This window comes from Macaca mulatta, chromosome 15 (genome assembly GCF_049350105.2).
Source record: "Macaca mulatta isolate MMU2019108-1 chromosome 15, T2T-MMU8v2.0, whole genome shotgun sequence".
Lineage (NCBI taxonomy): Eukaryota > Metazoa > Chordata > Mammalia > Primates > Cercopithecidae > Macaca > Macaca mulatta.
The window spans coordinates 64325489-64350801 of NC_133420.1; the positions used below are offsets into that span (position 1 = coordinate 64325489).

Sequence of the window (25313 nt, forward strand, 5' to 3'; positions counted from 1 at the left end):
AATTAAATGCTGTGCAGGCCAAACAAAATTTACTTGTGAGTTTGTGGGCTACAAATTTTGTACCCCCACTTCAGGTCTGTCTCTTCTATCCACAGAATCTGTGTTCTCCTAAACAATGTTAGCAGTTCCAATATCACCATTTTCTGGGCACCCAGACCTACTCCCAGTTGCCTGTACTCCCAGAGCTGGGGTTCCTACCACTGCTGAAAAAGGAAAGCCAAGGATGGGATGGCCTGAAGTTCTGGAGGCTCTCCCACCCCTTCAGGGCCACTAACAGCTTTGAGAGGGTAGTCTGGCCAAATCCCTATAAGCAGCACCCTTGAAATGTGAAATGGGTATAAGGCATATACCAGCCAACTAGGGGCCTGAGTAATGACTGTTCCAGTTGGAACCAGGTGCTTATCAATCTTGTGACGTTTTCTGCACACACATCATGTCACATGGCAGCCAACTGGAAAGTATATTTAAGCTGTTAAACTCAGAGAAAGCATGGAAGAATGTGAAAGGAAAGGAGGAAGAACTGAGGTGTAGAAGGAAGAAGGGAAGAGATGCAGCAAAAAACAGATTAGAGGGTCTCTTTGAACCTATTCTAGTTCAGAGGGCTGCTTGATTCACAAATTGTTCTAAAAAGTTAAATTATAAAAAGTGGACTAGGAGCCAGAAAATTGGGTTTTAGTTGAAAGTCTGCTACTAATTAACAACAATGTGACTTGGGACAAATTATTAACAACTTTCTGTCTCAGATTTCTTCTAAAATAAATTTTTAAAAGTAAATAACTTAGATACAGGGTAAAGAAAGGCCAGTTAATAAATTTGTCAGAAAGAGGTTTAGGGGTACTCATGTATTTAGAATGAAGTATATAGCATTAGTCTTCATTATGGGGCTAAGATAGAAGAGTTGTGAGAGAAATTAATTAATGGATGAAATTGCCTGCCACAGTGCTTGGCACAAAGTAGTCAATCAATAAATAGCAATGGTTAAATATTTTAACATACATACCCATCATATTAGTAAAACAATTTAAAGTCTAATACTATTGTGTTACAGAAAAAATTGAACCACTAGAACATCTATATATTGGTGGTGGTATTAAAAGTTGGACAACCACTTTAGAAAACAATTTGGCCTTATCTAAAAGGTTGATCAAGCATGTACTCCCTATCTTACCATGTCCATTTTTAGGTGTATATCCTAATGAAACTCTTATAACATGTCATGCACAAGGATGTATGAAATAGCACTGCTTATAACAGCAAAACTGAAAACCAACAAATGGTTATTAACAATAAGATCAGTAAGTATCTTCTAGTATGGTCATACAATGGAAAGCTCTACAGCAGTGAAAATGAGTGAATGACATCAACATTGATAAATCTCAGGAGTATAATATTTAGGGAAAAAATCTGCAGAAGAAGACATACAGTATTATATCATTTACATACAAAAGTTAAAGATCAAGGTAAACCTATAAATAAAAGTAAGAAAATAAAAAATAGAAAATTCAGGATAGAGGTTAGAGAGAGGGAAAGAGATAAGATAGAGAATACTGGGAGCTTCAGGCCATTACTTGTGCTTCTGTTATTGCTAACTCTTTACAACTACACATTTGTTGTAAACCTTATATCTATTCAATATATAATAATGAAAAGCTGAAAAAAATTAAGTGAATTCACCAACTATAGGAAAATACTCTTCCTATCTTATTCAGGAGAGTAATTTTCAAAATAATCTTTACTGAAATAGTATGTCCAATTTGGGGCACTAAATTTTAAAAAACGTTTGGAGATTTTAAATTTACAGAGAATTGCAAAAATAATACAAAGAATTTCTATATACCTTTCACCCATACTTTATCCTTATATTAGTATCTCACAAACCATAGAATAATTAGCAAACAATTTAACCTTGGCATAATACTATTAACTACCGTATCGAATTTAATATTTTAGGCCGAGTGCAGTGGCTCATGCCTGTAATCCCAGCATTTTGGGAGGCCGAGGTGGGCGGATCACAACGTCAGGAGAGCGAGACCATCCTGGCTAACACAGTGAAACCCCGTCTCTATTAAAAATACAAAAAAACTAGCTGGGCATGGTGGCAGGCACCTGTAGTCCCAGCTACTCAGGAGGCTGAGGCAGGAGAATGGTGTGAGCCAGGGAGGCGGGGCTGCAGTGAGCCGAGATTGCACTACTGCACTCCAGCCTGGGCGACACAGTAAGACTCTGTCTCAAAAAAAAAAAAAAAAAAAGAATTTAATATTTTACCATTTTTTCCCACAATTATCTTTTTTTGTTCCAAGAACCAACCCAGGATCCCATATGGCATTTAGTTGTTATGTCCCTTTAATCTCCTCCAACCTGTTACTGTTCCTCATTCTTTCCTTGCTTTTTATGACCTTGATACTTTTGAAGGGTACTGGCCAGTTTTTCTGTAGAATATGCCTAAACTTGGATTTGTGTGATGTGCCCTTCTCAGTGCATGATATCATGAGGAAACATGCTGTTGCTATGTATTCTTGGTGGTGTGAATCTAGATCACTCGGCTAAGATAGTGCCTTCCAGACTTTCTGCTGTAAACTTACTATTTTTTCCCTTTGTAATTACTAAATATCTGGGGACACAATCATGACATGTTAAAAAGCATGTTGAAAAACCTAAGAGTAATAAAAGAGGTGCCAAACAGAATTTAAGGAATAGCACTAGCCTCTATAAGACATAGTTGTAGAAACTAAAGTTCTTTCACTTAGACAGGAGAATCCAAAGGTAGAAATAACCTGTCCAACCTTGAGTTGATAGTCTCCAAGCTTCCTAAACTGTAGATGAAATTGCATAACATAGATGGCTGAAACTAGGGGTTGGGAATAGGGTGCTGACCTATTAGCCTACAGTCTTCCCGTTGGCATTATACTACAAACCGACTTCAAGTTCCCCTAAGCCACAGTTGTGATTCTGTGCTGCCAGCATCCTGCATCCACCACACTTACTTGTACACAAAAGGCTGGTGAATATATTAAGCATAAAATACTTAATATTTTGTATTGGGGGCAGACTTTAATCACAAGTCTTTGTTTATATTTAGCTCAGTCTGAAAACCACATAAAATATAGCAAACACAATGAAACATAGAAATGACATAACTGTGACACCAGCATAGCCAGACTCTTAGGACTAAAATAACCTAGACTGTGTCCAAAGAAGTCATAATGAACACTCAATGAATAAATCTGTCTTCTGGAGAAAAACATCTCATCAACAAAAAAACCAGCACAGGGCCAGGCACAGTGGCTCATGCCTGTAATTCCAACACTCTGGGAGGCTGGGGTGGAAGGACTGCTTGAGGCCAGGAGTTCAAGACCAGCTTGGGCAATGTAGTGAGACCCCCATCTCTCTATATATATCTTTTAAATTAGCCAAGCATGATGGCTCACGCCTGTAGTCCCAGCTACTTGGGAGGCTGACGTGGGAGGATCACTTGAGCCCAGGAGTTTGAGCTTACAGTGAGCTAATGAAGACACTACTGCACTCCAGCCTGGGCAACAGAGTGAGACCCTGTCTTTTAACAGCAACAACAACAAACAGAACAAAAAATATCAGAGGAGATTACACATGAACAGAATCCTGGTTGACTTAAGTGCTTTTGAGAACCTGAGGAAAGGGCTCTCACAGAAGCAGATATGCCTATCATTCCCTAAAATAAAAGCTACATTTTCCCCAAACTGTTGTATAAAATTACAAAAACTTCTAATCTACTCTGTCCGAGTTTCTCTGAATTAGCTATTACACCCAATGCACAAATCCCCAGTTATTCCAGAAATCAAGGTTCCCCAACCTGATTCCCAGCACATGAATCTCAGCAAAGCTAACAATTACAGAAGAAAACAAAAGGTTTTTTTTTTTTCCCTAATGCTATGGAAGAACATATACAAAAAAAAAAAAAAAAAAAAAAAGGGGGGGGGGAATAGAAAGCAAGTCTTATCCCAAAATGCATTTAAAAGGCACAGTCCCAAAACTACCAGCACTCCACAGGACACTTCTCAGTTAAACTCCCTGTCTTGTCCCCTCCTCATTTCAACTACAATGTCTTTTTCACAGCAAAACACTCTAGGAAAACCTTCTAAACTTAGGAACTTTAAAATTCTGGGAGTGGTGGGAAGATGTTCAAACAGCTACTAGTCTATGATGCCATTTAGATGACTAGATCTCCTTCAGTTTATTACTTCTGGTTCCCAACTTTTGAGAATTTGCCAAATTCTTTTATTGTAGGTTTTTTTTTTTTTCTGTTTCCTCTACTGAAGGAAAATGAGTGAGTCTCAAAATCCTCATTTACAACTTTCTCCTTCCCAAAGTGGTTCATGGACCCCCTGATAACTTTTCAATAAACTTAGCTTTGGTTTCAAATAGTTTAAAGCAAAGAGCTGAAGATGAATATAAAATAACATTTAAACACAAAATGGAATGGTGAGGAATCTTCAAAACACTAGTTTCTTAGCTACCACCTTTTTCTATTTCCAACCTCACAGTCTCCCTCGGGAGTTCTCAGTCTATAAGGCAGGCTTTATAAAGTAACTGTGTGCTATAAATACCCCTCTGTCTAGAGTTTTCACTTGGGTCTGAACAAATATTGGAGGTCACACCATGTCCTTCTGGCACTTGTAACTTCTCAGTCTCACAAAGTAAACTCCTTATTAGGTATCATAATACTGATCCTTTGGGATGGCTTATCTTCTATTTCTTTCGGTCTATAAAAATGACTGAATGTTTACTGAGCTAGTCTTAACTATTTTGCACATAGTAGGTATTTAACAATGTTTGTTGGCTGGGTGTGGTGGTGGCTCATTCCTGTAATCCCAGCACTTTGGGAGACCGAGGCAGGCGGATCACCCGAGGTCAGGAGTTCGAGACCAGCCTGGCCAACATGGTGAAACCCTGCCTCTACTAAAAATACAAAAATTAGCCGAGCATGGTAACATATGCCTGTAATTCCAGCTACTCGGGAGGCTGAAGCAGGAGAATCACTTGCACCCAGGATGTGGAGGTTGCAGTGAGCCGAAATAGAGCCACTGCACTCCAGCCTGGCTGACACAGTGAGACTCTTTCTCAAAAAAAAAGTTTGTTGAAGAGCATCTTAGAAACCAAGTGTTGTGCTTTCCTTTAAACAAGTGTTACTGGTTTTAAAATCAGGAGCAAGGGTGAGATAAAAAAAATAAACAAACAACAACAAAAAAACTCTAACAGGAAGTTTGGAAAACTCAGTTCTGTTTCTTAGCTTGGAATCCTAAATCATTTATACCTAAAACAAATGATTCATTCCCAGTTTTCTAGCTTTTCTTATCTACAATAAAAGGCAATACCTGTCACTTTCTTTCCTTACTCAAGAAAATAATGTAAAGCAGGGGTTTTCAAAAGGAGTTTTGAAAGGGGAGGTTTCTCAGAGGCTGGAGTTAAGTGTGAAGAGGAGAAGGAAGAGCAAGAGGGCACTTTCACTCAACTTGAATAACTGCTTTTATCTGGAATATTCCATATATTTTCCACTGAAAAGGTAGAAATGGGGTCTGCTTTTTCTCAGTGGCAGGAGGGAAACTAATAGTCTGGTTCAAAAAACAAGAGACAAAAATAAAGTGCTTTTATGATTGGTTCTTATGGGTCCCATTTATTCGGTGTTCTAGTTATATTCATGTTTGGAAGGATTTATAACAAATTAGTAACAGTAAAGTAACTAAGTAATTGGGAGGCAGAACACTAGGGGTAGAAGGGAGACTCAATTTCACTCTATATCCTTTTGGCTACTTAAGGTTTTGTAAAACAACTTTGTGCGTGAATTGTTTTTTCAAAAAATGTGAAGACTGCAACTTCCTGTAAACAACATTCAGTGCAGGGATGATATATGTCTCTTTAGAGAAACAGAACCAATAGAAATCATCTATCTATATAGAGAGAAAGAGATATATTTATATATACATATATAAAGTCTACATAGAGAGATTAAAATATACATCTCAGGAAACTCAGGTAGGACTTTTAGAGTCTTGAGGCAGGATTTCTTCCTCTTTGGTAAACCCCAGTTTTTGCCTTTAATTCCTTCATCAGATGAGGCTCACTCACATTATAGAGGGTAACCTCCTTTACATAAAGTCAACTGACTGTAGATGTTAAGCACACTTACAAAATACCTTAACAGAAAAAACTAAAATTTTTATTTTTATTTATGTTTTGGGGATGGAGTCTTGCTCTGTTGCCCAGGCTGGAGTGCAGTGGCACCATCTTGGCTCACTGTAACCTCCACCTCCTGGGTTCAAGTGATCCTCCCACCTCAGTCTCCCAAGTAGCTGGGATTACAAGCCTGCACTACCACGCCTGGCTATTTTTTTTTTTTTTTTTTTTGAGATGGAGTCTCGCTCTGTCGCCCAAGCTAGAGTGCAGTGTGGCGCAATCTCGGCTCACTGCCAGCTCCACCTCCCAGGTTCACGCCATTCTCCTGTCTCAGCCTCCTGAGTAGCTGGGACTACAGGCGCCCGCCACCACGCCAGGCTAATTTTTTGTATTTTTAGTAGAGACGGGGTTTCACCATGTTAGCCAGGATGGTCTCGATCTCCTGACCTTGTGATCCGCCCACCTCGGCCTCCCAAAATGCTGGGATTACAGGTATGAGTCACCAAACCTGGCCATGCCAGACTAATTTTTGTATTTTTGGTAGAGATGGGGTTTCACCATGTTGGCCAGGCTGGTCTTGACTCCTGACCTCAAGTGATCCACCCACCTCGGCCTCCCAAAGTTCTGGGATTACAGGTGTGGACCACCGCACCCAGCCGGAAAAACCTAAATTAGTGTTTGATTAAATAGTACTATGGCCCATAGATGCTGAAAATAAATAAATAAATAAATAAATAAATAGTAATACTGTCAGAGGTGTTTAAATACCTCCATCTTGAATACAGCCTTGGTAAAATAAGGCTGAAACCTACTGGGCTGCATTGTCAGACAGTCAGGCATTCTAAGTCACAGGATGAGATAGAAGGTCGGCACAAGATACAGATCATAAAGACCTTACTGACAAAACAGGTTGCAGTGAAGAAGCCAGCTAAATCCCACCAAAACCAAGTTGGTGATGAGAGTGACCTCTGGTCGTCCTCACTGCTACACTCCCAACAGTGCCATGACAGTTTACAAATGCCATGGCAATGTCAAGAATGCCTATATAGTCTAAAAAGGGGAGGCATAAATATTCCACCCCTTGTTTAGCATATAATAAAAAACCCCATAAAAATGGGCAACCAGGCCGGGCGCGGTGGCTCAAGCCTGTAATCCCAGCACTTTGGGAGGCCGAGACGGGCGGATCACGAGGTCAGGAGATCGAGACCATCCTGGCTAACACGGTGAAACCCCATCTCTACTAAAAAATACAAAAAACTAGCTGGGCGAGGTGGCGGGCGCTTGTAGTCCCAGCTACTTGGGAGGCTGAGGCAGGAGAATGACGTAAACCCGGGAGGCGGAGCTTGCAGTGAGCTGAGATCCGGCCACTGCACTCCAGCCTGGGCGACAGAGCGAGACTCCGTCGCAAAAAAAAAAAAAAAAAAAAAAAAAAGGGCAACCAGCAGCCCTCTGGGCTGCTTTGCCTATGAAGTAGCCATTCTTTCATTCCTTTACTTTCTTAATAAACTTGCGTTCATTTTGCTGTATGAATTTGCCTCAAATTCTTTCTTGCACAAGATCCGAAAACCCTCTCTTGGGCTTTTCTGTAGAGACAGGGTCTCGTTATGTTGTCCAGGCTGGTCTTGAATTCCTGACCTCAGGCGATCCTCCCACCTCAGCTTCCCAAAGTGTTGAGAGGCGTGAGCCCCTGTACCTGGCCTTACGGATATGTCTTGTCAGGCAGTCCTTCTTACAAAGTTGTCTCTAGCTGGGCTCTGGTACCAACACTTCCCACCTTTCCCCTGTAGGTCTAGAAGTGCTACTGATTCACCACTGTTGCTAGTCTGTTTCACCATTCCTTGTTAGTCTCCTTAACATTGATCATACCTCTATATGGGTTCTTTTCAGTTCAACCATTTTAAATATCAACTGTTTTTCTGCCAGGACCGTGATACACTAGAAAAATAATAAATGGCATATTTTCTTTTCCTTTATACTTCCATTCATTCACGTCCCAATATTTGCAAGAAAATCTCCTCTTTTTCCTCTAATTCAAAGCTTCCCATCCTCCCAAGTCCAACAAGTCTCTCTAAATACTCCATTACCTACAGAGCAACACTGTTGTTACCACTCTTGTGTGGGACCTAGTGTGACATCAGCACTCTTGTCCTTCTAGTTCTATGACTGTTCAGCTTTGCCAGTCTGGTTATCACAGCAGGGCAATAAGCTCCTTAGGGGTAGGGAACTTTAGCAATTAGAATCGCAAGTGATAAGCATATTTTAGCTGGAAAGAGCCTTAGAGGTTACCTTGTTTTACAGATGAGGAAGTTCAGGCTCATACAGGGAAAAAGTCTTTCTCACACAGCTATATAGTGGCAGAGTTAAATCTAGAATCCAGATTCTTCCTACTACTTCACCATGCTTTGGCGCTGCACTGGGTAATGAGTAGGCACTTAACATGCTGATGACTCACTTTTAAATTTATAAGGGGTTTTTGTCTCTTTTTGTTCAATGCTAGGCCTCATGCCTAGATGAATACCTGGCACATAGTAAGCGCTCAAAAAATATCTGTTGCATTTGAACCCAGTAACAAGCAAGACAAATTCCTTGGAAGTTAATTAGAACTCAGAGGATCATTTATAATAATCCCCTATACACTTAAAGAAAATGTATAGTTTTCAATGTGCTTTCATATATATGAGCCCATTTGATCCCTCTGAGGTAGACATGGCAGGAATTATTAGTCCTAGATGACAGATGCAAGTTATTGAGGCTCTGAGAAGTTAAACGTCATCTCCTGACTAGAATGTAGCAGAACTGGGCCCAGTCTTCTGACTCCTACTTCAATACCATCTCCACTATTTGCTGCTTTTTCAACTTTGCCTGTCTGCTTCTGGAGTTGTGTGGATCATTCAGGGAGTTAGTCAGAATATTCACAATGAATATGTCGGCGACAACTTAAGCTGAAAGATGTGATTTTTCTTTCTTAAAAGCCCACTGTTAAACGTACTTCTATTCTAATTCTGATTAGATATAGCCTACAGAAATCAGTGGCTAATTCAAATCTGAAAGCTTGCTGAAGCCATGGGTAGCCAGCCAGAGTTTGACTCTTGCCTCTAGAGTAGGTATCCTATGCCGAAGAGTGGGAGGGAATGATAGCAAACGTGCTACTTCAGATCAAGTATGGGACAAGGATTATGACTTCTTAGAGAATCTGCATAGCGCTGGAAAAGTGGAAAACTCCCTGAGTTAACAAGAATGTGCAATTACTGGAGGTTTGGGGGTATCTGCTTCATAACTGGAAAAATGTGTGCCCTTTAGGAGTTATATGGGGGATAAAGCCCTCCTTTCTTAGATAATCTCGACAAATATGTCCTCTGTGGGAGTGTCTGGAAAACCAGTATACTCGAATATGGGGAGTGGTCTCAAGAAAGTATGAGGATGGACAGCTACTGGAAATACTGATGGGATAGTCTCTCTCCAAGGAATATTGGGAGGGAGAAGGCGATAACCTCTACTCGGGCGCCCCCTTTGGGCTCCTCTTGCTCACCGTCACCGCCCAGCCTCCGACTCCAGCGACTGCCATCTTAACGCACCTTCCTGCGCAGGAGCCCTAGAGCCCTAGGTTCCGGCTTAGAGCAGAGCCCCGCCCACAAACCACGCCCATCTCCCATGAGCCCGCCCCTGGCCACACCCCTGTCCTCAGGTGCCGACCCATTATGTTTCTCCAAGGAGGGGGCCCCTAGCTGCCGATTTGGCTTTGAAGTACCCGAACTATGCTGACCGCTGAGGGAATGGAGATGAAACACTCAGATCCTGCCTTTGGGTAGGTCACCGGCTGACGAGGGGAGAGGGACAAGTAAATTATAACAATGTAGAGTGCTGTGGAGAGGCGTCCGGATATCAGAACCTAGAAAGCAGTGGAAAGGGCTGGCTGACTTTCCAGCAAGGGGAGCAGCATGTGCAGGCACGGACTGGTAGGAGCGCATGGTGCGTGTCGGGGACCTGCCGGGGCAGTGCTTTAGAATAGCTGCAGGATAGCGGCAAGGGGGGCGGTGCCGGCTGCACATATATTGGAGGGTCCTGGAGTTTCAGCCTGGAGGCTATCGGTGATCACTGAATAGTTTAATAGGAGAAGGACTTTATATTAGAGTGTGTGAAGAGAACAGGGTAAGAACGGAAGCAGGGGATTATCACAGTAACTCAGGCATGAGGACGTAAAAGCTGCCACGACTCTTGTGGTAGTCGTGGGAATTTGAGGCGACCCAATGGATTCAACAGGTAATTTTGAGGCAGAAATGTTAAGTGGTTGGCTTGGGAGAGGAGCAGGGAGGAGGAAATTTTTAAATGAGCAACTGAACTCTAAGGATTTATTTAGCAAGCAGTGGAGACGGAGCAACCCCGCCTGGTGCCCCGTTAGTCCCTGCCTCACAAGTAGTGATGGTGCAGGTTGAGAGAGTAGGTGAACACTATCTTTCTTGTTTCAGCTTTTCCCATTTCCATGCCAGGAGGCCTTTTACCTTATTTCTTCCCCTTTGGGAGTAGGCATTCTACTGCAGCTCTTCTTCCTTGAATAGAGCCTGAATGAAAGGCCAAGGTACAGTCCTAAGCCTAATCTTCTGTCCTATCTGTGGCAGCCTCACTCCTCTGCCAAGATGGGCAGGCACACCTCTCCCCAGTGGGCCCCTGCCTTGTCCTCACAACCCAGGCTGTGATCTGTCCTAGCGATTCTAGACAAAAGGAAGAGAAGCATGGACAAGTTTGCACCAGACTACCTCTACTGCTACTCTTTTGGACCTTTTGCCTTATGTCCCATGACTCTCTTAATTAGATTGGTGGTCTCAGCTCTAGGACAGGATGTTAGCCCAGTGGTGCTTATCCAGAACCACTTTAGGCTTCACCCACTGGCTGTCAGGTATGGGGGTGGAGAAGTGTGAAGCAGCAAAGGACCATTAGGCCAAAATCTACCATTATAGAGGACAGTCATTTCCATGGCTTTCCACACATTAGCAGAATTACCAAACCCCAAAGGCTGCTATAAGATAATTTATTACAGACTAGCCTATAATCTGTAACAATGGCACATATAATAATTAACAACAGCAAAGATGCTTGGTTTCTTGTTTCATGTAATGGCCAGTACATCTGTGGACAATGTCGAGTCCTCAGGAAGTCCAGGAGGCTGCTACAGAGGAAATCCAAGAACCATGTCATATCTCTGAGCAAGTCTTGGGAAGTCCATCTGACTCTCTGAAAGTTTGTCTCTGACCTCCCAGGGAATGTTGAGGGCCCCCTCCATCCAGCCTGTACAGAGGGATCAGAGTCCAGGCTCCTTCTACAGGGTTGAATATCTGAGGGGAATAGCAAATGACCCAGATGAAAGAGAGAGACTGAGACCAAAGTCTAGATTCTCTCTGCAAGGTGGAGGATGGCTAGAAGGCAGTGGACACAGATGAGCAGGACTTTTTCTAGACTGGTTTCTATTTGGCTTTGTTCAGGGCCTACCCAAGAAGAAAATACTCCTGGATCCTTCAACTACCCCTCAGGTAGATACATGTTAGAACAGCCTGTCACGTCCTCAAGCATCACTCCCCTGCCTAGATGAGTGAGGCAGGGAGACTCCCAGGCAGGTGGCCCCTAGTGCCTGGGGTCCAAAGAAATATTCTTCTCAGGGCTTTGAAGCACCACGTGAACCTGGTCCTACTCATGATACAATCTGGGGAAAGGGATTAGCACAGTTCATTTCTAGAAGGTATCTTGTTCAGTTTCAAAGCCTTGTTCTCATTGGAGCCACAGAAAATCAGTGGATTCTGCTCAAGGGACAGTCTAAATTCTATTCTGTGTACTCCTGCCCTGGCCATACTCCAATCCAGACCACAGGGCTCAGCAACAGGCTCAACTGACTACCCAGCCAGCCAGGCACAAGTTCCACACCCTCTACACTTGTTTTTCTAATGATTGGTGTGTATGTGTCTAACTGGATAAGCTGTGGCATGGAGATGGTAGAGGTGGAATGAGGAGTGGAGGGGTGTCTACCAAGAATGGCTGACACTCTCAGAAATGTTTGTCCTTCTCTCTTTATGGAAAATTTCTCCATATGGTAACCCCACATACCAGCCCCTAGTACCACAGTCCTGCTGGGTCAGGGCTTCATGACCCTTTCTGTGAAAAGCAATATTATCACCACCCCAAATTTTTCCTTAAATATCTTTAACTGAAGGGGTCAGCCTCTTGACTGCAAAGATCCTAAGCTGATTACACAGCTAACTCCCACTGGCCCTGATTTGCGAAATTGCTGCTGCCTGATTGGAACAGGAGTCGAAGGTGTTCAGCTCCCCTCCTCTGTGGAACGAGACTCTGATTTGAGTTTCACAAATTCTCGGGCCACCTCATCATTGCTCCTCTGAGACAAAATCCGGAGAATGGTCAGGCCTGTCTCATCCATGTGGATCTTCCGGCCCAAGGGGCACCAGCAGGCACAGCTGCCCTTGGCTGTGACATCCCTCAGAGGCATCACAGCCAGCCCTAGCACGCGATCTTCCCGGGCAAAGCAGTAATCCTTCACGCATATCTGCAACTCATAGGACTCGGGCCCCTCTTCATTTCCCAGGAGGCTGTGAGCACAGGATAGAAGTTAATGAGGCCAGAGTTGAGAGTCTTCAGCTGATTTCACCCTAGTCTGCCATCTCCCAGGGCCCTCCTCCCCACCCACCCCTCAAGTTTTACCCCCATCCCAGAGTCCTGCAGGTCCCCCACCCTGTAACTTACAAGTGGAATGTCTCATTGTACTTGGGAGCCCAGTTGTTGCTTTTGGACTTGGTTGTGAACTTCCTCTTCTTATCACTTTGGTGTGGGCCAACCATGGTCACCTCCACGAAAGGCCGGAACATACCCGCTGTCTGCCACTTGAGGTCATTGGCAGCCACCACTGCCCAAACAAGGGAAACCTGTGAGGGATCCCACCAGGAATTCCCAGTTCTTGAACCCCACGTGACCTTCCCCTTGGAGAAGAGCTGAGATGAGCCCCTGCTTTTGAGTGATGAGTGAGGCCACTGGGCAAGGAAAGGGCAGACCTGTAAGTCCATCACTCACCTTTCACTGTGACCTTGTGCTCCCCAGTACCCGGGTGTGTAAACAAGTCCACCTGAATAGAGACTTCTCCCACAGGATCGTCCACACCAGACCCTGAGGGACAAATGGAGAGATGATCCCCCATTGGAGAACACTAGGAGGTAAAACTGAGGGGTGAGGAGGCCACCGCCCTATACCCAAAAGCAAGAAGCAATCACCACAGTAACCATGGGAAGTAAGCAATAGAAGAAGGGAAAGAAATGGGATAAAGAACAAGGCTGTGTCTTGTAACACAAGTTAAGCTGACAGCATCTTAGGCACAACATTTTCCAAAAATGCACTAAGACTCTCTCTCAAGGATCCCCAAAACTATCTCCTAGGCTGAAGGATTTTTCATTAAAAGATGTTGGGGTAGGACAGTGCCATCACCTTATATCTGTGTCTGGGAATTATGTTGACTTGGTGGTGTCTCTTAATGGAAAAATGTGGGTCTTCTCTAGCCAAAAGCAGCAACCTTCCACCTATGCCCAGGATTCCTAGAGGTCCCTGCTTGGGAGGCTGCAGGATTCCTAGAGGTCCGTGCTTGGGAGGCTGCAGGATTCCTAGAGGTCCCCGCTTGGGTGGCTGCTGTGCTCTGAAAGACTTCATCCCCCTCAAACCTGGGCCCCTCTATAGAATGAACTCCCCAGTTCCAATCTCTGAAAAGAGCCAATCTACAGGCTCCCCTTAGCAGAGACCCCACCCTATTTTAAGCAAACACTGGGCCAGGTGTGGTGGCTCATGCCTGTAATCCCACCACTTTGGGAGGCCAAGGCGGGTGGATCATGAGGTCGGGAGATCGAGACCATCGTGGCTAACACGGTGAAACCCTGTCTCTACTAAAAATACAAAAAAAATTAGCTGGGTGTGGTGGTGGGCACCTGTAGTCCCAGCTACTCAGGAGGCTGAGGCAGGAGAATGGCATGAACCTGGGAGGCGGAGCTTGCAGTGAGCAGAAATCGTGCCACTGCACTCCAGCCTGGGCGACAGAGTGAGACTCTGTCTCAAAAAAAAAAAAAAAAAAAAAAAAAGGAAAAGAAAAGAAAAAAGAAAACACCACAATCTTACACACCAGAGAAAATCCTTCTTTGTCCTGAGGCAGAGGGGTGGGAGAATGTTGAGAACACAGACAGGGATCAACAACAGAACCCCTTCCTGGGCTATATGAAGGCATTGCCCATCTCTAAGACTTGGGATAGAGCTCCTAAACTTTGACAGCTGGTTCCCCCACCCCCAGCACAAGTTGCTCATTCTAGCTCCCAGGGGTCAGTGTTAGCCCATGTTAGATCCATATTTGCATGGTGTACAACATACCCTTTTCCGGCCGAATGTCCTCATTAGCAGTAAATCTAATACCTTTCCCATCATGCACTGAATGAGGACAGGCAAGTCAGAGGTAGTAGCAGCAGCAGAACAGAGAAAGAAGAATTCGTTAGCAGTCTAAGGAGTTAACAGCCATTCAAAGCAGCTCTACACATATTCTGAGGGAGCACAGAGGTGGGGAAGAGTGGAGAAAGAAGTGAAAGAGCTGGAGTGAGTGTGTGAATGCTCCAAATTAGACTTCATGGGTCAGAGACCAACCAAATCATAGGCAGAAACAGTAGAAAAAGACAGAGAGGAGGTATCTGAGACCAGCAGGACAAGAGAGAGGCTGGAGGCTCTAATTTCTTAGACCCTTAAACGATAAAGCAATGGGTAGAAAATGCACACACATACATAGGGATTCTTCCTGCAGTCTCCAACCTTGCTTTCACCATATGTGTGCTCATTCCAGGCTCTCCTCATCTTTTATCAAGCTTAAAGCTTAATGCTTCTAAAAAGCCTTTCTGGATTAACTCAGATCTTCTTTGATGGTGTGTGCCTGCACATGTACCCAGCTCTGTAAAAGTTCTCCCTGTCCACTTAAGTAAGACTCACAGCTCTTCTTTGCTCTCTATTCTTCCCTCCCTGGATTGGAAATGAGAACAGATGGGGAATAGAGCAGTACTTTAGGTCCCTTCCATTTTCTGACCTCCCATCACCAGTCTACCTGCTTAAACCCCTCACCCCTCTAGGTCAGCCCTGTGCCCCAGATTCACACACAGCTCAGTAATGCCTAAGCGTCAACTTCTGCCACCAGTTTCGCTCCCCCAGGCAGCCTGCTCAGGTTTCCTAGGAACAAGCAGTAAGAAATGTGCCTGAGGTGCCTCCGGGGAGGGCTCTGCTCCAGCATCAGAATTTCAACCTGAGCTACATCTATGCAGATGTGTTTTGTTTTGGACAGGCCACGCGAAAGGTAGGAAGGGTTTCTGAGCACTGAAAATCACTGGGAGAAAGCCGGCTTCCTGGGTCCCCTGTGCATAAGCAGCACCCCTGAGACTGGAACTACAGCTGTGCACAGGGCCCCGGGATCCACACCCTCCCTCCAGCAGCTGCCATGGTTTGCCTCTCTTCCTTGTCTCCCTATGCATGCTGCAGAGTCTGGAAAGTCTTTTGCCTTCTCTCCCCAGGACAACTCCCAGCAAAGCTCCCCACACTACGAGCCTTCATATTTCTCATGGCTTTCATTCATGCTCAAGTCTTCCTCACAGATTTTTCCTTCTTGCCGCTTACCAGTCAGGGTGTACTCCTTGAGCTCAATAAACATGCATGGGCCAGGCAATGTCTGGGAAAAGAAATCTTAGACATATCTCCCAGGCCTCTGTGATTCTCCTGCCTGGTAATGGGTGTGGGGTGGATATAAGTACTGAGATCAAGCAATCAAGATCTGAATTTGAAGGGCTCTCTGAAGAAGTACCTGGATCTGCCCCCAAGGGCATGAAGATACAGACTCCCTAGGGGAAGATGTGTATCAGAGAGGAGAGGTGGAAACCCAAAGCCCTCAGGGCCTTACCTTGGGTGGTCTGCGAGCGCACAAAGGTCTTGATGAGAGTGTCAGTAGTCTGTGTGTACAGAGACAGGGCATAGCGTAAAGACTGTAGATCTGGACTCTTCTCCAGGAAGGTTTTCTTCAGCCCATTGCCTCCTGCATGGAAGTATTGCTGCAAGATAAAAGAGCACCTGTGACTGCTTCATCTCCTTACAGAAAGCAGCTCCCCAACATTGTCCTCAGAGAAGCAAGAAGAGGGCTGTGAGAACAGGCTGTTCAGGAACACCCACAGAACCAGAGTCATAGGCTCCTGGGTGAAGAGTATTATTTGGGTATTTGGCAGGATTGGTAGGGGATGGCCACAGTCTTGGAGGTGGGGTGGTGTTTGAAGGATGGGTCTTTCTGGACAGGCAAAGAAATGGAATAGAAGCATTTCAGGCAAGGAGAAGGACCAAAAGTGCTCTTTTACCCATCTGAACCTTAGAGAACTTGAGACCTATGACATACCTCTCCCAGGTGCCTTGAAGCACAGTTCATATGTTCCTGCCTTATATCACCTTACCAATGATAAGCATCTTGAACTTAGGAACCGTATCTGATTCTCTTTGTATCCTTGGCAGTACATAGTAACTCTCTTCTGGATGTGGAGTGCTAGGAGCTGGAGGGACACCTGGTCTAGGAGAGTGGAATGCCAGGGCCAAGTGAGTGTGGTAGTAAGGCTGTCTGAAAAAGGGGGGGCCTCCACCTTGATGGTGTCCAGGGCGAGGTCAAGGACTGCACACTGCTTTGGAGTGAGATTCCGTGTTTCCTCTCGCACCATGTGATCCTGTTCAGAGAAATCAGCAGCATCAGGACAGCTCAGAGCAGTCACGCACCCACCTGCCAGCCCACAGTGCATATTCATCTCCTCCTTTTCCTCTTCAGTCTCCAAAGCTCCAATTTCCTTCCCCCCAGCCACCCTCTCTCCATGACTTCAGAAGGACCACACCTGCCAGGAGGACCCCACACCCAGAGTACCTTGAGTTTGGAAAGATGGCTCAGCTCCTTGGCAGCAGTGAAGATCAGCTGGGTGCCCTGGGCAGAGAGGGAATCAGTCAAAAGCAGAGGACCCCAACTCCATCAGGAAGCAGGGAGTGAGGGGAAGGGAGACAGCAGGAGGAAGTGGAAGGAGGTGTCCTTACCGTCTGGTCAGTGAGTGGGGGCAGAACAATCATCCTCTCCATTGTGTTCATCACCACGCGCCAGAGCTCCTTCAGTACACGCTTCAGAACCGTCTTCTCACACACAGTGGCAAAGAGGGTGAGGCTGCAAGTCCAGGCAACAGGTGAGGCCAGGGTGAGAGTTTGAGAACCCCTCTTCCCAAGGAGCTCCCCTGCCGGATGGCATCTGCTTTGCTCATCCCCACAGGATAGTCCTGAATGCTGTACTCACTTGCCATCCAGGAAGTCCATGAGAGGCCGGAGCACGCTATCTGCATCCTGAGTCGCTGAGGCCCTGGCGTCTGGAGATGCATTCCCTGTGCCCCGAACCTGGCCCAGGATGTCGGCCATTTGTCGAACACACTCATCAATCCGTACCTGGAAACTACACACGTGCCCACAGTGTAGCCTTCCCCTCCCCAAACACACGCTGTCCCTGGAGCGGCACCAGCTATTTGGTCCCATTCCCATATGCTCATGGTGCAGTTCCAGCAGGGACAAGTCAGCAGGAGTACAGGGAAGATCCGCACACCTGCAGCTATATGGAGAGGTGTGGGGCAAGGGCTCTGGGATTGGCTAGGGACCACATCTGGCTCTGAGGGCCTTGTATTGTGGGGTCACTGACCTGTTTCCAAACACCATGCTGAGCTCATCCAGAACCGTATTCAGTTTCACCTGCAGCTCCTTCAGACTGTCTGCAGCTTCAAGGTCCAGCTATATTCACAGGAGGTAAGCCTGGCTAGGCTGCTTTTCTTACCCTCTTCTACCCTGCCACACCCTTACTACTCCCTTGCAGGACCCTACCCCAGTGCCTATTCCTCCCTCACAGGGCCCTACCCCAGTGCCTATTCCTCCCTCGCAGGGCCCTACCCCAATGCCTATTCCTCCTTCACAGGGCATTACCCCAATGCCTCTCTCAGATTAAGCCAGCCCAGACCCCAAGCTGAATTCCTGGCCTACACCTAGTAAAGAGAGGGTAGAGTTCTGTGGCCAAGGAGCTCAGGAATAAAGGGAAAATACAGTGACTCCCAAACCCTAAGACCTACCTCCTTGCCTCCCATGGCCTCAAACATTTTCTCCAGCTGGACCCTCAGTTGCTGCATGTTGTTCATCAGGATGCAGGGCTTTGGGGACAGATGTAGCTGTTGAGTCTTGGCTCCTTTCAGCATAGGGCCCATTAGCCTAGGGTCCCTCCCTCTCTCACAAAAGCCACAGGGACTTCACACATTACATAGGTTTCTCCCTAAGCACGAAGAGCTGGGGCCAGTTCAGAGAATTCTCCTTGACTAAAAGCAAACGTTTTCATTTTAAAGCTGGGTGGTAGGTACTCAAGTATTAATGTATTATCCTTTAGAACTCGTTGAATATCTTAAGTTTATATATAAAAGACTAAACAAAGGTCTAGCTTAGCAGAGGATAATGTAGCAAATGAGACTCACAGGAACTCTGTCAAGTTCTCATAATTTTGTGGCATGGATCTGAAGCAAAGCCATGGTGGGAATCAGGCATCAGGAGTGTCACCCCAACCCTCAATTCTGAGGACAGCTTCAAAAGCAAGGATTCAAATGTCATTCACTCTCTTTCTCTAAGAGTCCCAGGGCCTGAACCTACCAGTTTCTCCTTTGTGCAATAGGCTGGGAAGTCCTTTGACAAGATGTCTGCATATTGCATCAGCACCTTCCCAATGGTCTGAGAAGAGAAGAAAAGGAAAGAAAAGGAAAGGGAACTCTTAGCTCTTCTATGGGGATCTTGCCTAAGGTGGCACTTCTCATCACAGAACAGTAACAGCAGGGAGGTAAAGGGGGAATCTCACAGTACGGGACAAAGCTCCCTCGCAATCACAGAACAGCACTAAGACAGAACCATCTGTCTGCCCCAGAAACAAGCAAAGGAGAATGGGGGTCACAGGAGGCTCTACCTGGAGGCCACAATGGAGAAGTGCTGAGCTCAGGCCTGTGATGAGACTGTGAGTGTGGTGGTGGTAAGGGGGAGGGAGTAGGAAGGGTTATGGTCACCTTAGCAAACCTCCTCATGTAGTGGGCAAGGATGCTGGGGTCTGGGCATTCCAGCTTCCGGATGATCTCAAAGCTCTGATTGAGTTGTGTGAAGACATCCACCACAGAGCAGGAAAAGAGTGCATGCTCTGATGTCTGCTGGAACTAAGGAAGACCACACACAGGGTCACCATCCACAGCTTCTATCTTTTCCCAAGCTTGTAGAGTTTGAAAAGGCTCTGACCCAGCAAGGGTGGCTAGTGGCCCTCAACAGCCCTCCTGTGAACTCCACAGGACAGGCATAGCCATCCTGGCTAAAGCCCAGTAACTTCTGCCGATAGCTAATTGCTGGGAGACCTGGCCTGGACCCTGTGCAGCCAAAGCCCCTGACTTACTCCATCCTTCTTATCTCGCTCCAGGGCCCCATGCAGGAATTCCAGGGATACATCCTCATTCTCATCCAGCCATTGTAGCACAAACTGCTCAAACCACCTGCAGTCAGAGCAGGAGAACAGGGGGTTAGAACTCATGGTTGGAATATGCCATTTCCTGACAGCTCCACTAGACTGGGATCCTCTGGATGGCAGGGCACAGTTTAACACTTTTCTCTGTCTACAGTGGTACCTGGAACAGGCAGTACCCAAGACTGGCTTGTTGAAATGAATTGGGGATACTAGCCCTGCCCACCCAGAGGGCCATCTTCCCTTCCCTGTGTAGTGCCCACATGATGACTCACGCTGGGTACTCAGGCACCTGCCCCTGGAGGACAGGCAGATCCCGCAAGTATTCATTGTGGAGCCATTTCACCTTGAAGTGCAGGTTCATGTAGTCAGCACTCTTACACAGGCGGTCTTTCTCATGCTCTAGTGGTAGGGAGAAAGGTTGGGTCAGGTCCCAGCAGTAGAGTCCATGGTTCCTGAGCCTTCCCAAGGCAGCAGATCTGGTCAGGCAACTCCATCAGATGTCCTAAGACAAGGGTGACTCCAAACCTCCTTCTCACAGCCATCTCTCCCCACCAGTGTTCTGCTGAGCAACTCTCCACAAGCTTGGCCCAAATCTTCCTCTAGAAAGACTAAGCCAGACTCCCAGATAAAGCCTGCAGTCTTTTTGTTCTAGCATTTGGAAGTGGTCTTCTTGCTCTAGCATCTGGCCTCTGGTGAAGAGGATGAGAAAGGGCCATGAGTGCTGATGCTGATTAGTAGGGAGACTGCCCATGACTGTAGAGGGCAATGGTTTACCAGGGCCTTTCTGATCATGGTAGTTGAGTCATCCTTCAGACAGGCTTAAAGGCAGAGATGAGCAGGTGTACATGGCATGAATGGGTCAATGACAACTACAGAGACAAGGAAAATCAAACTGGGCCAAGTTGACAGAGCAGTTGGGCAGCCATGGTGTAATGGAATCTTGAGGCAAACTGAAGGGCTCTAGGGCAGAGCTGAGACACTGAAAAAATGAATTCTCAGGGAAGTATGCAAATATGAATAGTCAGTTTGGAAACTATGGAAACACAGCCAGATGAAAGGACGTATCATGCTGCAGAAAATGGGGCACTTATTATGAACTTGAAAAGTCATCTTGCTGAATCTCCAGAGCCTTCTGGAAAATCTAGGACAAAGATAACTCACAATTTGCTCAGAGTCTGGAGCACTGGCCACACCCATAGGTTCTCTTCATCTATCCCCTTTATAGTTGAAGCACTAATTTAAATAATAAAAATCAATTGTATGCTGACACATCAACATAATGGTAAAAGCCACCTGCAGTCAGATGTGGGAGCAGGACTAAGCAGCAGAGAAGAGAAGGCCACTGTCCTTGGGGACTTTGTTGCTCAACTTTGAGTTGCCATGGGCGATGCTCCTCCAAGTTAAGGTGGAACATTCAGGCTGCGGCAGCTGGCCCTTGTGAACTAGTGCAGCAGACACCGAAGGAGGAAATGGAAGCCTGGGATTAAGCCTCAAAGGGCTTCAAGTCCCAGGAATTTCATTCCCTGGCACTGCAGGCAGTACTGTCTCAACCTAAAGTTGCATTTGCAGTCTCTTCTATGAAGCAGTGAGCAGGAGAAGAGGGAAAAGGTATAAGACTAGGGGCAAAAGGACACTAAAAGTTCTTACCACCCAGAAAGAGGACTTTTCGTATACGAATGACAGTGGTTGCTTGTGACAGAGCAGAGACACCAATAAGCAACAAAGAGAGTAAAAAAATCAGGGACATCAGAGAGACCCTCTCCTCCATCCCCCTCCCCTGCTGTTCTTAAACCAGTCTAAGAACCTAGAAACATCAGGAGGGCCCTCCTCCTTCCTTTTCAAGCAGGGCTGCCCATCACTCCGTAACTCCCTAACTCTTTCTTTTAGGGACTTTCAAGTTACCGCTTTTACATATAATTTTCACTTTCTCTGTCAATTCATTATCTGCACTCTGGCCCCTATCCCTAATTTCTGTATTAACTTCTCTGGTGTAAAAACTAACTGACAAGTTCTGAAACACCGGCCACACTTTAAACTATTCTAACAAGTCCCATGGAGTCATGCTCCAGTAAAGTTGTTTGAGGTGGGGTAGTCTGTCAGAAGGGCCAATCCATAACCTCCTGCCCCTGACTTCCACCTAACTCCCTCCTTTCCTCCTGGAGAGCTCGTCCAACCTCAAGATTTCAACTACCCAGTTTGCTGGTATCTCCCCCTAATCTCTCTTCGGTTCTGGTAGTGTCTATATACACTTCTTATTTTTTTTGAGATGGAGTCTCGCTCTGTCGCCCAGGGTGGAGTGCAGTGGTGCTCTCTCTGCTCACTGCAACCTCTGCCTCCTGGGTTCAAGCAATTCTCCTGCCTCAGGCTCCTGAGTAGCTGGGATTACAGACTTGTGCCAGCACACCTGGCTAATTTTTGTAGTTTTAGTAGAGTTGGGGTTCCACCATGTTGGCCAGGCTGGTCATGAACTCCTGAACTCAGGTGATCCACTCACCTCAGCCCCGCAAAGTGCTGGGATTACAGGTGTAAGCCACTGCACCTAGCCCATATAAGCTTCGGATGGAACATTTCATCATGCCTGGATTTAACTTGCCCCCATCTCTCACCATCTTAAAATCTCCAGCTGAAGTGGAACAGAGTACACCAACTAATCGTATCCTCTTGTTCAATGCTGAGTTTTATCCTCAAATCTTCCTTCTACCTCTTTATTCATACCCAGTTAAATCACCAGCTCCTGATTTCACCTCCAAATGTCTCTGGAATCTATCCATTCCTTCTAGCCACACTATTACCTGCCTATGTCTCATTACCACCATCTCTAACCTGGATTACTACAATAGCCTCCAGACTGGTCATCTGCCTCCCAATCCATTCTCCACACTGTAGACAGAGCGAGTGGCCTTTCTACATAATAATCTGATCACATCAATCCCTTGCTTAACATATGTCAGTGGCTCCCAACTACCTCAAGATAGAGTCCAAAAGTCAGCTGGGTGCGGTGGCTCACACCTGTAATCCCAGCACTTTGAGAGGCTGAGCGAGGCAGATCACTTGAAGCTAGGGGTTCAAGACCAGACTGGCCAACATGGTGAAACCCTGTCTCTACTAAAAATACAAAAATTAGCTGTGTGTGGTGGTGCACGCTTGTAATCCCAGCTACTCAGGTGGCTGAGGCAAGAGAATCGCTTAAATCCAGGAGGCGGAGGTTGCAGTGAGCCAAGATCAGCCCACTGCACTCCAGCCTGGGCAACACAGCAAGGCTCAAAAAAAAAAAAAAAAAAAAAGAGAGAGAGCGAGCGAGTCCAAAAGCCTAGACATGGCTTACAACCTCCTTCACAATCTGACTCTGTCACACCTCTCCACCTTCAGGTCTTACTTATCTCTTCCCCTACCCTCTGAAGTGCTAGTCACACTGAACTGCTGCTTCCAGTTCTCCAAGCATGCCAGCTCTCTTTAGACCCCAGGTCTTGGATATGCTGTAGCCTCTGCATGAAATGTTCTGTGTCTCCCTATCTTGTCACTACCACCCTCACAGCTAAGTCTTATTACCCTTCAGGTTTCAGCTTGTACATCGCCTCCCCCAGGAAGCCTTCCCAGGTCCTCAGAGTCTGGGTTACATGGTTCTCCTGTGTGCTCTCAGCACCCTATACTTACTCCTCTTGTGGCATTATAACTTTGTGGGTTTTTTTGTTTGTTGTTTTTTTTTTTTGAGACGGAGTCTCATTCTGTTACCCAGGTTGGAGTGCAGTGGCATGATCTTGGCTCACTGCAACCTCTGCCTCCCAGGTTCACACGATTCTCCTGCCTCAGCCTCCTGAGTAGCTGGGATTACAGGCACACACCACCACACCTGGCTAATTTTTTGTGTATTTTTAGTAGAGACAGGGTTTCACTATGTTGGCCAGACTGGTCTCGAACTCCTGACCTCGTGATCCGCCCGCCTCAGCCTCCCAAAGTGCTGGGATTACAGGTGTGAGCCACCGTGCCCAGCCATAACTCTGTGTTGTAACTGCCAATTTATATGACTGTTTTCTAGACTGCTTTGTGAGCTTCTTAAGGGATGGTACTATGCCTCGTTCATCTCATTGGGTTCCAATAACCAGCACAGTGCCTGGCACAGAGAAAATATTCAATAAACATTTGGTGAATGGAGTGGGGATTTAAAGTGGCAAGAAGGAACTTTTGTTTCATATTTTAATTGGGAGAGTTGTTACACAGTTGGGCTTATTTGTCAAAACTCATTAAATTGTATTCTTAAAGTGGTCTTACTGTATCGTCTATAAATTATACCTTAATAATGTTGACTTACAAAATATTTGGTGAAGAACAGCATTTTCAACTTTCCTTTTATAGTCGGAGTCAATGCCACTCTCCTATCATCCAGGCCCCCAAACTCCTCCCCTTCTCTTGCCCTCCATATTCTGACCATCACAAAGTCCTGTTCTGGCTTCCTTCCAATGTCTATCAAAGCCCATTTTCCTCTCTCCACTTCTCTTCTCTAATCCCAGCGCCCTCCATCCCTAAATTATTACAACAGCTCGTCATTATCTGTGTTCTCTGATTCTAGTCTCTCCCTGTTCTAGCTGCCCTCATCTCCCACTGAGGTAGGTCTTATTAAAATACTACTGGGTTCACATTGCATCTCTGCTCATGAGCCTGCAATGGTTTCTTATTGTTCTTAAGAACTAAGATTTAGTCAGTGCTGAGTAAGTGCCAGACAGTATGCTAAATACATCTCAGTATTTCATCAAAGAAATAGATGTTATCATCACTCCCATTTTACGGATGAGAAAATGGGAGCTCATAAAAATTAAGTCGTTTGGACCAAATTCACACTGCTACATAGGCAGTGAAATTGATGTTTGAAATCAGGCCAACATTAATTCTTTCTCTTAAAGTAGAAGTTTTCAATACTTCTGTGTTTTAAACATTAGCAGAACTCTCCTTTCAAAAGAAGTCTCACCTAGAATTCCATGTAAGAATGATAAAAGCAGAGCTGGCTGAGCTGACATCACCCTAAGGGGTTTTCCCTCAACTTAGCTCCTAAGATACTTCTGTTTGAAAACCTCTGCCCCACCTTACACTACTTCTCTTGTGGAGTTGATTCACTTTTCACAAGTATTTTCTCTTTTCCCCCAAACCCACTGGAGCCAGAGTTCTTCAAGAACTGAGACTGTACTCCCCATCAGGCTCACTAAGTGGCATCTGGAGGGAGAGACAAGTGACCTCCTCCCTGGCCTGACAGCAGGCAGCCCTGCTCTGGGCTTGTATTACAGAATGTACGCGTGTAGTCTGTAGCTGGCTCAAATGTAACACAGATCTTCAAGATTTCTTTCAATCTCAAGACTCACTGATTCTAAACCTCACACATTCAAGAGTCTGAGGGTGGCCCATCTGCCCTGCCATCCCACCCAAATAACAGATCCGGACTCTGCTTTGTCCCTGCCCAGATGGCTCCTCCTCCTAGATGGGCTTTCACAGAATGAGGAGACAGACTACCACACCTAAATAGGCAGGAAAGGCTGCTGAATAGGTGAGTACAGATGGGTACAGATGGGAAGGTCTGATA

At 45.8% G+C, this 25313-nt stretch overlaps 2 protein-coding genes and 1 long non-coding RNA gene across 29 annotated transcripts in view; 1 reads left to right on the forward strand and 2 right to left on the reverse strand.

Moving 5' to 3' along the window:
- The window catches only part of LOC697274 (phospholipid-transporting ATPase FetA), a 110628-nt gene extending 100894 nt beyond the window's left edge, over positions 1–9734 (reverse strand). Inside the window, exon 1 of the mRNA XM_077965866.1 lies at positions 9642–9734. The gene's annotated coding sequence lies outside the window, so the exon portion shown is untranslated. The remainder of the gene's footprint in view (positions 1–9641) is intronic.
- The window catches only part of LOC144334643 (uncharacterized), a 190992-nt gene that overhangs the window by 6466 nt on the left and 159213 nt on the right, over positions 1–25313 (forward strand). The window lies entirely within an intron of this gene.
- UNC13B (unc-13 homolog B) overlaps positions 11161–25313 on the reverse strand; it is a 235883-nt gene continuing 221730 nt past the window's right edge. For 15 of the 27 annotated variants that reach the window (XM_077965804.1, XM_077965801.1, XM_077965797.1 and 12 more), the window contains 14 exons: positions 20017–20143; positions 19676–19772; positions 19302–19445; positions 18898–18975; positions 18333–18410; positions 17912–18000; positions 17519–17671; positions 17269–17392; positions 17105–17161; positions 16833–16913; positions 16112–16259; positions 13222–13314; positions 12898–13057; positions 11161–12743 (listed from right to left, as the gene is read on the reverse strand). In XM_077965804.1, the coding sequence (XP_077821930.1) occupies positions 12458–12743; positions 12898–13057; positions 13222–13314; positions 16112–16259; positions 16833–16913; positions 17105–17161; positions 17269–17392; positions 17519–17671; positions 17912–18000; positions 18333–18410; positions 18898–18975; positions 19302–19445; positions 19676–19772; positions 20017–20143 (1715 nt within the window). In that variant the 3' untranslated portion in view covers positions 11161–12457. Of the gene's footprint in view, positions 12744–12897; positions 13058–13221; positions 13315–14553; positions 14611–16111; positions 16260–16832; positions 16914–17104; positions 17162–17268; positions 17393–17518; positions 17672–17907; positions 18001–18332; positions 18429–18897; positions 18976–19301; positions 19446–19675; positions 19773–20016; positions 20144–25313 lie in introns of all 27 variants that reach the window. The other 12 variants (XM_077965793.1, XM_015117500.3, XM_077965806.1 and 9 more) reach the window with 4 other exon arrangements.